General features: G+C 44.6%; 1 protein-coding gene across 2 annotated transcripts in view; it reads right to left on the reverse strand.

Moving 5' to 3' along the window:
• The window catches only part of LOC143035922 (beta-alanyl-bioamine nonribosomal peptide synthetase ebony-like), a 104,573-nt gene that overhangs the window by 41,839 nt on the left and 47,734 nt on the right, over positions 1–15,000 (reverse strand). For both annotated transcript variants that reach the window (XM_076203138.1, XM_076203137.1), the window contains 2 exons: positions 6,067–6,246; positions 4,160–4,274 (listed from right to left, as the gene is read on the reverse strand). In XM_076203138.1, coding sequence (XP_076059253.1) covers positions 4,160–4,274; positions 6,067–6,239 — 288 coding nt within the window. In that variant the 5' untranslated portion in view covers positions 6,240–6,246. The remainder of the gene's footprint in view (positions 1–4,159; positions 4,275–6,066; positions 6,247–15,000) is intronic.

Consider the following 15,000-nt stretch of genomic DNA (forward strand, 5'->3'; position numbering starts at 1 on the left):
TCTTCCACCACCTCCTCCACTTCCAGGTTCAAGTTGCTTAGCATCAGCTTGACCGACAACAGGAAGAAAAACTCCTTAGCGGAGCCCCCATCAACATCTCCTTATAAGAGCAAAAAGGAAAAGTGACCTTCACTCCAGATATCAACCTCTGTTACGTTAATGCTCGCAGCTTACGAAACAAATTCGAAGATCTAGAAATTCTTGGAACGACAGGTAACTATCGTGTGATAGGAATAACAGAATCATGATTGGACACATCAAATCGAGATTTTATTGCGGAATAATGTTTGTCCGCCTACTCAATTTTCAGTTGCGAAATAAAAAATAGAATAGGTGGTGGAGTAATCTTGTATGTCCATAACTCCCTCCAACCATCACTGTTAAAAACAGAGGCAGTAACAAATGTTGATATATTGTTTGTTGAAATAAAAAACAATTGCAGTAAATATAAAGCAACGATTGGCGTTGTTTATATACCACCAGGTCAGCTGCTGGAAAATGATGAAAAATTATTCGATTTAATCTTAGAAACTAACCAACGTTGCGAGACAGTAATCTTGGGAGACTTACCGGTTAAGAGATGGGGCGAGCATTTGAATTCGCAGACAGGACGAGACTTGTATAGTAACTTGCTAAAAAGTGTCTTCCACCAATGCGTAAACAGCCCTACTCGAGAAAATAATATTCTTGATCTAATATTTTCTACAACAGAGAATCTTGTAAATGAAGTGAATATCGGCCCAATATTCAGTACTAGTGATCATCGTATCATCACATTCAAAATGAAAATGGAGGCTAGTATATCCAAGCACCCGACTTCCGTAAAGTCAATTTTACTCCAATCATTACTAGAAAACTCAGACTGGAGCAAAACTTCGAACGAAATTGATATTGATAAAGCGTGAGAAAACTTAACCACGAAGCTAAACAATGCTATTAATCTCTGTGTTCCGGTAACAAACAAACCAAAGTGGTGGAATAGGGAAATTAGTAACAACCTCTCTCGTAAAAAGCATGCACACAAAAAGTATTTATCAACTAAAAGCCAAGATGATAAACTAACACTAGACAGAATTCACCGCGAAACCAAAACACTGGTAAAGCGTTGCAAGAAAAATCTTGGAGAGTATATTGCTGAGGCAAGCAAATCGAACCCTAAAGAGCCCTGGTCTCTTCATTGTAGCTTACTATAGTTAACACAAACAGCCTCGTTAGGGCCAGTAGGCCTGCTATTGTTTGTTCTTCCCTTATGTTCCTTTGTGTTCATTTGTTCTTTCCCTTCCCTCCTCCTCCTCCTCACTCTCTTCCTTCTCTTTCTCCTCCCATTTTACCCTCCACCTCCTCCTCTTCCCCCTCCCTTTCCCTCTTCCCCTTCCTTTTACTTATCTTCTTAATCCGCCTGCCTTCCCTCTCTCTCCTCTCCCTTCCTCCGCTTACTCTCTTTCTCTTACCCTCCTCTTCTCGCCCTCCTCCTCTTTATCCCCCTCGAACTGGTCTTCTTCCTCTTCTTCCTCTTTTTTCACCTCCTTCCCTTCCCTTTTCCCTCCCCTTTCCTCCTTTCCTTTCCTTTACCTCTTCATCCTTCTTCTCCTCTTCTTCCTCCTCCTCTTCATCTACCTCGAACTGTTCTTTTTCTTCTTCCACCTCCTTCCCTTCCCTTTTCCTTCCCCAATCCTCCTTTCCCTTCCTTTCCCTTCACTCCCCTCCTCCTCCCCCTCACCCTCCTCCTCCTATATATTTCTTTGCTCTTCCTCTTCCTCTATTGCCTTTTTCACTTTGGTATTATTCTAAGTTCATTTTTCTGTTTATTCATCAACTTATTTATTTCATTTTTCACTCATTCGTTCTGATTTTCTTCTCTCCATCCCTCTCCTCCTCTCACCTCTCACTCTTTTCTCTCTCTCTCTCTCTCTCTCTCTCTCTCTCTCTCTCTCTCTCTCTCTCTCTCTCTCTCTCTCTCTCTCTCTCTCTCTCTCTCTCTCTCTCTCTCTCTCTCTCTCTCTCCTCCCCTCCCTCCTCCTGCTTCCCCCCCACCCTTCCCGTCCCACTCCCAGTCACAAAGATGGCCGACGCGTGACCAGCTTCCTGTGACCATCCTCCTCCTCTTCCTCCTCTTCCTCCTCCCTCCCTCGTCCACCACAGGAGTAGGGGGTGAGAATGAATGGCTGGGGGTGGGGGGGTGAGAATGAATGGCCGGGGATGGGGGGAAAGCTGGGATGGGGGTGCTATTTGCCGCGTTACGTCATCTTCCTCGTGGCCCTCGTGGTCCCCGTGGCCCCCGTGGCCCCCGTGGCCCCACCAGGAAGCAGAGGGCCACTAGGCCACGTCCGTGCCCGAAGGGCTCCACCGGCAGTCAGTCGGACCCGCTGGCCGGGAAAGTCACGTGATGGGGTAAAACAGTTCCCTCCTAAAAAAAAAAAAAAAAAAAAAAAAAAAAAAAAAAAAAAAAATATCCCCGCCAAACCCACCGTCCCCCCTCCCCCCCCAGCACCTGCGATTTTTTTATATTCTTTATTCATCTATTTCTTTATTTGTATATTTGTTTGTCTATTTACTTAGTTGCTGGTTTATTTGTTTATGTAATAATTTTGTTAATTTGTTTGTTTTTTTCCTTTGTTTAGGGGTGTCGATTCTCGAGTCAAGGTATTTCTTCAAGTAATGATAGTTGAATACATACATACATGCATACATACATACACACACACATACACACATATATGCATGTATACATACATACATACATGCATGCATGCATGCATAGATATATACTTGCATACATTCATGTATACGTACATACATCAAACTTACATTCATACATACATACGTACATATGTGATGTACATGTACCCCACAAGTATGCTTATAGGAGCAAATTGATGCATGATAGAGTCGTGTGGCAGTCTGACCTGACTCGACGCTCGAAGCCTAGGATGGATCACCCCAATTAGGCCGCGTCTGGTCAAGCCGTCAGATCGGCCCTGAGTGTGTATATATATATATACACACACATATACATATATATAAGTATATATATGTATATATATATATATATATATATATATATATATATATATATATATATATATATATATATACACCGCCTGCCACGAGCGGGCAGGCCAACCAGTCAGTCATTCAGATTCAGATATAACCGGACAATTCAGTCATCCTGTCTGTACTACAGAGCATCACTATGTCTTCGCGGTCGGTCCCCCACGTGGAGACCACGCCACGTCAGTCCTTAGGCCAGCGATTCCCAAACTATGGGTCGCGAAGTGTTCAAGAATGGGTCGCGAAGTGTTCAAGAATGGGTCGCGAAGTGTTCAAGAATGGGTCGCGAAGTGTTCAAGAATGGGTCGCGAAGTGTTCAAGAATGGGTCGCGAAGTGTTCAAGAATGGGTCGCGAAGTGTTCAAGAATGGGTCGCGAGACCTTGTTAGGAAAAAAAAATAATTTCAATCAAAAACTTCCCTATACTTGTGTTTTCAATAAAAGAAGACTTTCGAAATTGCTTTTTGATGCTTGGGTCGCCACATCTTCGCCAGATCTGGATTTGGGTCGCGGCCAAAAAAGTTTGGGAACCACTGGCTTAGGCCGACGCACAAGTATCCACCAGAATAAAGCATATAAGCCAAACCGCGTGTCGTCCCTCCCTACATCACCTAGTCCAGTAATATACACCCGTATGTTACACATATATACATACATACATATATACGTACATACATACATGCATACATACATATATACATACATACATACATTCATACATACATAGTACATACATACGTACATACATACATACATACATACATACATACATACATACATACATACATACATACATACATGCATACATAAATACATACATATATACATTAATATATACATAATTACATATTTCTATACTTGAGTACAATGCATACACACTTGCATGCATACATACATAAGTACATATATACTCCCATGCATTTATACATTTCCTCTTTCAAGTTCCTTTCATCCCTTGATCTCCCCTTCTCACTCCCCCGAAGGTTAGATGACAGGTGGTGATGGACATGGGACTGCCTCATGTAGGCCTTAGGGTTTCTTGCAGTCTAGCCCATTCTTATGTTCTTCTATTCGGCACCCCCGGAAGCATCCCCCCAGGACCGACTGACCTTGTGGATGGCGACGAGCGTGAGGACGAGCTGGGGTGAGGGCGACATGCAGACTCCCACGACACGGTCACCATCAGCGTTGGTTCCGCCACTCAAGAGCCGACGGAGAAGCACCCTGAAGAAGGAGGAGGAGGAGGAGGTCAAGGAACTCGAAGGAAGGAACACTTCTGCAGGAGTGGTTCACCCACAGAAGGCTTAATGAATGGAATAGACTTAGTAACCATATAGTGAATGCGGGGTGATCTCATAGAAGTATTCAAATGGGTCAAGGGCTTGAACAAGAGTGATGCAGGCAAGGTCATCTTATTAAGACGACTAGGCAAGACTCGTAGTAATAAGTTTAAATTGGATAAGTATAGGTTTAAGAAGGAAATAGGCAACAACTGGTTTACCAATGGAGTGGTAAACGAATGGAATAGACTTAGTGACCACGTAGTGAGCGCTGAAACAACGGGTTATTTTAAAAGAAGATTAAATAACTTTATAGATAGGGATGGCAGGCGGCCACGGACATGTAACTGAATAGCGTAGGTCTTGCGGTCCCTTGCATTCTCCTCCTTTCTTGTCTTCTGCAGGAGGGGGAGGATGGAGAAAAGCTGACCCGAGGAGACGCCTAGATGTGACCGGTGTCAGCTTTTGGTCAATGCCAGGGTTGCCACGTTTTCTACACTGCCGTGTAGAATGGGAGTGTTGCCATACCGGGGCATACATTTTTCTCGGGCGTGTGCAGACTTTCATAGCAAGATATGATATATACTTGTCAAACTTTGACAAAATGTTGGTTCTAGTTTTTTTATTCTTGAATGTATATAAGGCCCCCATGCCCTAACATATTCAGTAAGATATAAAGATTCTTTTTTTTATGTTATTATCGCTAAAAGAAAGCTGAAACTTTAGCGTAGAGTTTTTTTTTCTACACCGTAAAAACCTATCTTTTGGGGTACAATATCTTATAAGTAACACAATTACCAATAAAAGTCATATTTTGATGTACCATTTATTAGTTGATAACTATCTCTATAATTTTTAAACAAAAGTTTGAGTTTTTAAATGTTTTGAACAGCCCGCTTATATGTAGAAATAAATTTCCTCGTGTCCTTGTGCAGTTGCCACATGCCGCTATTTTTCTACGTTTTGGTACAAAATTCTACGAAACGGCAGCCCTGTGGTAAAGGTACCTTTTGCTAGGTGCGATTACCACTCAACGATGATCACTCATGGCTCAACGATGATCGTCAAACGATTGTTTAGAGCACTGATTCTTTGTTTTTTGAATTGGGCTGTTTTGCTTCGAGCTGTAAAGTACGAGGCTGGTAATCATTTTAACCGAACGTACCAACGCGTTTACCCAATTATGATGCCAGGAAGTATGATGCGCGTTACCAGACATTGGCTGTTTTAGGCTAATAGCCGCACCAGTCAAAAAGTACCTTAAGGATTGGGAAGCGTGCTCGTGGTACACAAAATGTATAGATAAATTATAAGGTATAAATAGGTGGTTAGTGATAGACAAGTATAGCAAGATATATACAGCATCTTCGTGAACTTCACCGAGAAATTATAGGAATAGTCTCCATCGAAGAAACGAGCCCGTAATATCCCATAGTTAAATGCAAAGTTCTTATGTTTTGCAAACAGTGTGGTAGCTCAAGTTTACTTTGCAGCCAACCGAATATCGATGCCACCTTCCCTTCCCGGTGTTCGATTGTCTGCAAAGTGTACTGACTTAGACTACCACACAGTTTACAAATCATTATAGTTTTGCGTTTCACTATAGAATATTGTGAGTTTGTTTTTCGATGGAGAATGTATTTCTAAAGTTTCTCTAAAGTTCACGAAGATGCCTTGAGAACACTGACCATGACTGAATGAGAACACAGCGAGATCGATGACAACGCCTTCCATACCTGGCGAGTTTGTTAGCCTTCTGGTTGAGCTGCTGGTAAGAGAGCCCATAATCTCCCCTGACATCGCATAGGGCGGGAGCGAAAGGACGCGCCAAAGAAGAGAACTCCAGAAAGCGAGGGACGACCTCGGGCCAGCTCCTGGGAAAGGCTACCTGAGTACCCTCCATCGCCATATTGATTCTGAAACGAGGAAGACAATAAGGGTCAAGTTTGTATTGTTTTCCGTCCTAAAGTCGACCTTAGTGAGGTCTCCAGGCTGTGGAAGTCTGCAAGGGTCATGTTAGAATACCTTCAATACACCTTTCCAACAATAGCACGCTATGCAGTGACGAGATGTGGGACTAACAAGTAGTGGCGTCACACGGTGATCACTGATGGTTGAATTGTGTGTTTATCAGGTTTCTTTCAATTCTCAAGGCTATTTTAGCAATAGATATGGTAAGCTACAATTCATTAGCACGATATCATATTATAATAGTCTGGTGTCCGCCAATGATAGACATGAACAATATTAAATGAGCGCAGTGACGTCAAAACCGCAACAATTGGCGAGTGAAGACGTGACTATGCTTAACACACCACACATGCACTACACACATAAACACGCTCAGGCGCCCTCACCAACATGCCTTAGCCTACCACCTTGATTAAACTAGATTCATGGGGTATTTGAGTATGTCACTGCGCTTTCGTATGGTGTTTTATTATGGTCATGAGTAAGTCGTATAGGTAGTGTTTTATTTGCTGTTCTGGTGCTGTGGTGGGTAGGTGGTATGGTAGGTTGATGAAGAGGCTCGGTGAAGCTGTTCAGCCTTTCGGGAGGCGTTTGATTGAAGGTTTACCTGCTTAAAGCTACTTATACCTACTGGACGTTTCAAACATGACATTCTTTATAACCTTTGGAGGCTGAGGCTAAACACTTGCATACTTTACAGAACTGGTGTTGAGTTAGTAATAAGCTAGTAAGTTAAGCAATTTTGAGGAAATTATTTGTACAATTACATAATTTGATTTCGAATTATTTTGTGCAACTAATATTTTCTACGTAACCATTTATATAGACAATGTTTTTGATTCACCATGTACATTTATAAGATATAAATTTAATTGTATCAGGTTATATTGGGTGAGGGTAGGTTAGGAAGTTCAATGTGGTATAATGCTAACTTCATTAATTTTACCCTCAGATTAGAAGGAAAACAAATATGGCGTGTGACCGGTCTTACAGTTTTGAGCTCCGTGCTCTTTGTTAGAATTCCGGCAGTGTTATTGTGTTCCAACCCTTCGTTGTGCGCTGTGAGATATTATAAGACCACCTCTACCATTTTTTGTCATCACGGTGTGTGAACATTAACTAATTTAGTCTATAGCTACGAAAATATTATCCTTCCGACCCTCCTGGTCAGAGGTGGCCAAGTCTGCGCATGCGCAGTACGAGGTTTATGACGACATGAATGAATCGCTCTCCCCGCATACTGCCTCATAAATCTTGAACTCCTGTGAATAATCTTAACGTGTGGTAATCATGGACTCCTCAGGACCACAGGCTATTGCCATCGTTGAGGCCGATCTCGCTATGAGTGACGATGAAGACCCAATTAACATATGGCCCCCACTTACGACTTACAACCATCACGCTCAAGGAAATTCTCCTGCATCTGGAAACTCTGCACCACGACCATTTACCCCCGCAAAACACACTCTAAATGAAGTATCTAATAATAGCAGCCCACCACCTTCTCCTGCTGCTAAATCATCGAAGAAGAACCCAATGACAGAGCCACAAGCTTATGATATCACACCATCTCCCCCCTACACCCCCCACCAATCTCGTCTTATATTTCGCCGTCACGTTATATTTCGATGTCTTTGCTCCCAGAGAGAAATATGTCAAATCAACTTTCCCTGCCAACTCAAGCTGTGACGTAAAACTTCGGTGGCTCTCCAACGTTGCCAAATCTTTCCGTATCGATCGTGAGCTGGCTGAGGTGAAGATGTCAGCTATTACATCTCGTTTCGTCTATGTTTCAAGACAACGACAAGACATCATTAAAAGTATCACGAGTGGGGAAATATTATCTTTACGCCTAGTCATCCAGGACTCCACGGAAAGACCACGTAAATTCACTACATAACTCCTCACTCGCTACCCTGTCAGCATCGATGCCTCTCATGCCAAGGAATATCCAGGCATACATACAGCTCGCAGATTCGTCCAAAATGGGACGCCAATCAACCGACTAGTCATCACGTGGAGCTTACTTGAACCACCGCCGCCTACCTTGGAGTTCCCCTTCCTACCTTTCCTCCCTCCCTGTGAGCTTCGCAAAATGAAAGATGAAATTCCATGGTGCTATAACTGCTGGGGCTTCAAACATATCTCAAGAAACTGCTCCGCTCCCGCAAAGTGTGCCTGGTGCGCCGAGAATCATGACACTCGTTCCTGCCCTCACCGCACACCCACTCCACCCACCACGTCCGACGACTCCGCATCTACCTCAGAACCTTCCATATCCCCACCACCAGACACATCCCGATGGAAGTGCCCCCGATGCCATAAACCAGGGATCAACGTTTGGCATGGCTGTACTAAGCGTACACCCACGGCCACTTCCCAAAGGCCTGGACCACCACTGTCATCACTACCACCACCACTTCCAGCCACCTCTCTCACGACGCCCAGCACCACGGACTCTGCTGAAGTACAAGCTCTTCGCCAAGCTGTTGCATCTCTCGAATCCCGCTGTTCAGCCCTCACGAAGCGATTCGATGCCATACATGCCCGTATCGAAAGTTTAGTTAACCAACAGGCTACCACAGCAATCACTCTTGCCAGTCTAGTTGAATCTCACAAAGTTGTTATCACCTCTGTCACAGCCCTTACAGAGCCACTTGATGCAGTTGCCTCCCATCTAGAGAAGCTCTCGTCGTCTTTAAACTCCTCTACCCATGCTCCGCCTGGCAGCGCCCACATTCAAACACCAACCTCATCCGACACATAGTAATAAGATTCTCTGACCTCGTATCGCTTCACGTCATCTCCTGGAATGCTTTCGGAATACGCCATAACACGAAACTCACTGCACTCAAGGCATACGTCCATCGCCATCACCCCCAGATCATATTCATTCAAGAAGCCTTTCCCGGTGGTGCTCAGCCATGCGACACAGCACCTACGCTGTCTGGCTATGTCTCGTACATACATCCAGTCAGAAATGGCCTCATTTCTTACGTCCACGCATCCATGCCACACAAGCTCCTTCGATGCTCCAGGGATACTACCATGACCTTTCAGTTAATTGAAGTCACTGTGGGCAATGGTAAACTTCGACTTTGCAACGTATACTCTGCCCCTGGTGTTATTAATCTCGCTGCCCTCCCAGTACCTACAAATCGTGGTGATGTCTCCCCTGCTCCCAACCGTAGTGGAATCCCTCTACTCAACTACATACATCGGTACCGACTCACACGATGGGAAACTGGTGGAGCCACACATGCACGTGGAGGCACAGTTGACCACATCATCACGTCTGGCCTCGTGCCATCCCGTGTCGCCTGTCAATCAATTCCTTCTCTCTTCTCCGACCATATTGCTCTTAGTTTATACTACTCCATACCATCTCGGATTCCAACTCATCACCGGACCCGTATATCCATTCCTCCTAAATATTGCCCTACGTATATTTCGTACATCTCTAGTCTCCTTCCCACATTTGACTTCCTATCCCCCGACGCACTATACACGTCCTTAGTGAATACCACACACGACTTCTACAGCCGCTATGTAACCAAAGCTCACCTACCACGCTGCCCTGTACCTCACTCACGGACGTTGGACCAGCGTATTATCCAAGCGGAGAGAGCTACACAGACTACCGGTCATGCTTTTTAGACGCAACCCACACCTGATTCTTTACGTCAGTACCAAATAGCACGGGATAATATGGTCGCCCTCCAGAACTGTGCCTACACAGAGTCTTGGCAGAAATACACTGATTCCATAAATCACCAGACTAGTATCGCGACCATGTGACGCCTTGTAAAGAGGGTCGTTAAGAAGCAACCTCCCAGCACCCTCCATCACAGTCCAGACGCCTATGCCCAGGACCTCATTACTTTATGGTCGTCACAGTCACAGACTAACAATCTTCCTACGCATATCCAAGAGGCACTCTTCACTCGTCGCAACACCCGTAATCTCCACCTAATGGCTGCACTTCACCACCCAGATGAAGAAGACGACGGCCCTATTACGGAGAATGAATTACGACTAGCCATGACTAATACAAAAACTTCTGCCCCCGGGGATGACGGGATTACATACCAAGTGCTCCGACTCCTACTGGAAGTTCCTGGCAACCCCCTCCTTCGCCTCTTCAACCTCTGCCTCCTCCGTGGACATGTACCTGCAGCCTGGACTTTAAGCACGATTGTCCGATACCGAAACCAGGTACTGATAAATTCAGGCCCATTTCCCTAACTTCATACTTCAGCAAGGTGTTTGAACGTATCATCCTTGCCCGGCTCATGAATCGTCTACAAGGTCAACTCTCCCCGCAGCTGTATGGTTTCCTCCCATGTCGAAGTACGCACCACTGCCTTACTAAGCTCTACACCTGCCTCTCTCCCACCAGCGTAGTTGCCTTCCTGGACCTCAAAAGTGCTTTCGATGTAGCCAACCATGAAATAATTCTTGACCAGCTGGTTACCCTCGGAGTGCAAGGAAACCTCCTCCGGTGGATTCGAGGTTATCTGAGTAACAGGAAGTCACGTGTTCTCTTTCGAGGTGTGTGCAGTTCCTACGAGCAGTTCGAACTCGGTACCCCGCAAGGTGGCGTACTAAGTCCATTTCTTTTTAACGTCTTGATGCACCGCTTACTCTCACTTCTTCCTAACGTTCCCGGTACAACTCTCCTCTGCTACGCGGACGACATCTTCATCCATTCCAACTCGCCCGCTGACCTCCAATCCGTCCTCAATGGCTTCTACACGTTAACTACCGCTTGTGGTCTCATCATTTCCCCTGAGAAGAGCAGAATATTTTCATCTCGTACTCTCCAAGCACTGCCGACGTTCAACATGGGAGGTGATGCTATCTCTCGTTGCACACAGTACACATACCTTGGAGCACCAGCCCGGATGACTCCAGCCATACCCACTCGACAACGTATCCATCCCTTTGTTAATGATCTCCTTGATCGTCTGCAGGCCCGTTTTACCCCTATCAAGTGGCTTGCCACAAATTCCACCGGCGTTTCATTACCAATTGTCAGGACTCTATACACCACATTTCTTCGATCACTCGTTGACTACTTATCACCTGCCCTTTGTCAATTTCCCAGGAGAGCTTTGGAACCTATCGAAAAATTCCAAAATAGAATAATGAGATTTATCTTAGGTTGCCCTCCTTCGACTCGCATCGTTAACATGCAAAGTGAACTTGGTCTACCCTAGCTCGTAGAGAGAATATATGCTAACATGGCCATTCTCTCTGTAAAATGCCTCCGATCGCCCTATCTATCCCCAAACTTTACTGCTACCATCAGAGCGTCGCTCGAACCTGACGGTGCACCCTGCCTCCCACTTCGACCAGGAGGCCGCAACCTCGTCACTACAGTGTGCAACACACTCAGAAACCTTGACCTCCACGTCCCTGAAGAAACGGTTGGACCCGACTTACCCCCGTGGCGAATCTCCCTCCCTAACGTCACCTTCACACCAACCTCCAAAGATGACCTCCCTGCACTTCAAAAGCAACTAGCACTAGAGACCATCGACAGCGTATCCTCAAAGATCCCCGCAGCGCATGTTATCTACGTTGATGGCTCAGTACAGGCTGATGGAAGAGCAGCGTGTGCCATGTACTCACCCACCTTACAGCCACCTGTGGAAGCTGGATGGATTGGCCGCAGGTTACCTGTCACATCAAGCTCCACGTTTTGTGAGCTACACGGAATCCTCGACGCAGTAACATATCTTGTAGACTGTAACGTAAATGGTGTGATCGTTTGTGACTCCCAACCAACTCTACACGCCCTCTCCTCACCCAGACCCAACTACTATCGTGTTGTATAGGCCATACTGACCCAACTCGCCGTTGCTCACGAAGCATCTATTGCCGTATCTTTCATATGGTTGCCTTCTCACGTCGACCTTGCTTGCAACGACACGGTGGACCATCTTGCCAAAGCAGCTTGTACCTTCGTCTTAGACAACGAACGCGTAGTACCCTCTCTCACATGCCTCAAAAACAGAATACACGCAGCCACTCACACCATAACAACACGCCGAAGGGATACGGAACGAGCCACCAGTGTCTCCATACAACACCACGACCACTTCCTACCCAGCCGCCACAAGTATCGCCGACGCGGACCCATGGTACGGAGACACAATGTTATCAGTGCTAAGCTCAGACTCGGATATCGACCTGTGTGGCAAATATCCCAGGCGGAAGATATGCCACATTACTCATCATGCAGGCTGTATAACCGCCCTAACGCCAACACCCTTGAACATTACTGTCTCCAATGCCCCATTGTGACAGACAGTATTCCACAGAGACAAGACGTGATAACTGTATGTAAATATTTACTTAGTGACGATAACTTAGCTCGCCACCCCCATTTTGGGGGATTTTGATTGTTAAATCCAACCATACCTCCTTTTGTATCTCTTCACATAATACTATAATTAATATACTATTGTTTGTCGCCCTCAGAAGCAATGAATTTATTAAACGGTGGACCATCTTACCAAGCCAGCCTATACCTACGTCATGGACGTCACGCGCAATGCTCACTCTATCATGCCTTAGAACAAGATACGAGTACACGCAGCCACTCATGCCAAGTCAACACACCGAAAAGATGCGGAACGGACTACCGATATCCCCATACGACCACCTCGTACCCAACCGCCACAAGTAACGCCGACGCAAGACCATGGTACGGAGGGACAATGTTGTCAGTACTCGGCTCAGACTTGGGAATCAACCTATGTGACAAGGCTCCCAGACGGATGATGTGCCACAGTGATCACCGTGCAGGCTGTATAACCGTCCTAACGCGAATACCCTTAAAATTATCTCCAATGACCCATGGTGACAGACAATATTCCCCAGAGACAAGGCATGATGATTGTATGTAACACTTACATAGTACCACTATCTCGCCATCCCAATTTCGGGGGATCCTGAATGATTATTATATTATGTCTCCATTTAAAGAATATATGTAATATATGACATGTCCTCTAATACAATACTGTAATAAATGTACTATTGTTTGCCGCCCACGGGCGTAATAGATTTATGAGAACCCTCAAATTAGCTGTCTTTCTGTCAGAATTTTGATATGTGATGCACACTGTAATGTAATACACAGTATTTTGTTGCCAGGTAAAGGTCGAATCAAGAACCAGTTTTCACTACTTTATATTATTGTTTTTGTTATATCAATGCTTCACAGGGAGAAATTATTCACCCATGTATTTCACTTGATAACCCAAGCGCAATTGCCTGTTCATGAGTTAGATTGAAATTGTAGATGATGCGTGCAGTGACATACAACAGTGCTTATGTGAAGAGGAAACGAACAAAACCTTCGTAGAAGGGTATTTTGGTCTTCGATGGAAAGTAGAAGACGAATACCTTTAGTGAAAAGAGTTAAATCTGTTGCCACGGTTCTCTCTTCTAGGGAACCTGTAGCAACGTCACGCCTTCAAGTAACCGTCTCTTTGGTTACGCACAACGTGTATAATTCCTGTACAAACAATTATGTAAATATGTCATTAATAACTGTTATATGGTACCATTAATAACGTATAAATATGTATCAGTGTATAGTTCAATATTCTATATAATAACAATTGTATCTATGCAATATTCTTGTAATTGATACATATGTCCTTTTTGAGTTTGCATTGCAAGTCAGCAGTCCCATTCGATTAAGATTTTGTCATCTCCCAAGCACTTGACTGAGCAAGTGGGTCAGCCCCACATCATTCATAACACTTCCTTCCTTCCATTTCATTCTTTCCTTCCATTAAAATCACAACTCCCCCCTCCCTCTTTCCTTCCACTTAACTACCAAAACCCCCCTCCCACCCTCACCCCCATCTTATCTATCCTGCCCTCTAACTCACTTAATAATATTATTATGTCCTAAACCAAACAAGCGGGACTGCCCCACAACTATAAAAAATCTATCTCCCCACTATTTCATTCCTTCCTTCCACTACACTCCCAAATTCCCTCCCTCTCCGCCATTTGATCTATCCCGCCCTCCAACTAACTACCGACAAAAAAAAAGTCCACGTGACTACAAAAATAACCGATCAAATGGATCTGCCCCACATCTATCTCATCTGAAACTTCCTTCCTTTCATTCTTTCCTTCCACTAAATCCCCCATCTTATCTATCCTGCCCTCTATCTACAGCACTAGAGACTTTAATAATAATCGAGCAAGTGGGTCTGTCCCACACCTATTACAACCCTAACTTCTTTACATATCATTCTTTCCTTACACTAAACCCCCAAATTCCCCCCTCCCTCCCTCTCCCCCATCTTATTTATCCTGTCCCTGTGCGTGTGGTCCCAAGGTCCTAAAAACATTATATTTCTAATCCTTCATGCAAGTATGATTTCAATTCTATGGTAATAACATTCGTACTACAAATCCGCAACCCTCAATACATTAGTCATGTACACGGACAGGTCCCCTAAATTATTTGGCAAATCATGACGTCCGTGAGCGGCCCATAAAGAAAGAGATTTTGTGAGGTTGTTGCGAAAGTGCCAGACTGTGTTGTAACCTTGGTGTTTCCTCCTAAGGTAAAGGTTTTCTAATATTTGTTTTGCTACCTAGTATAAAATGGCACATTAAACCTGTTATCCTCGTTGACAAACTCTGATTAGTATTCATAATCATTG

Source organism: Oratosquilla oratoria, chromosome 19 (assembly GCF_046742065.1).
Source record: "Oratosquilla oratoria isolate Oo_2021 chromosome 19, ASM4674206v1, whole genome shotgun sequence".
Lineage (NCBI taxonomy): Eukaryota > Metazoa > Arthropoda > Malacostraca > Stomatopoda > Squillidae > Oratosquilla > Oratosquilla oratoria.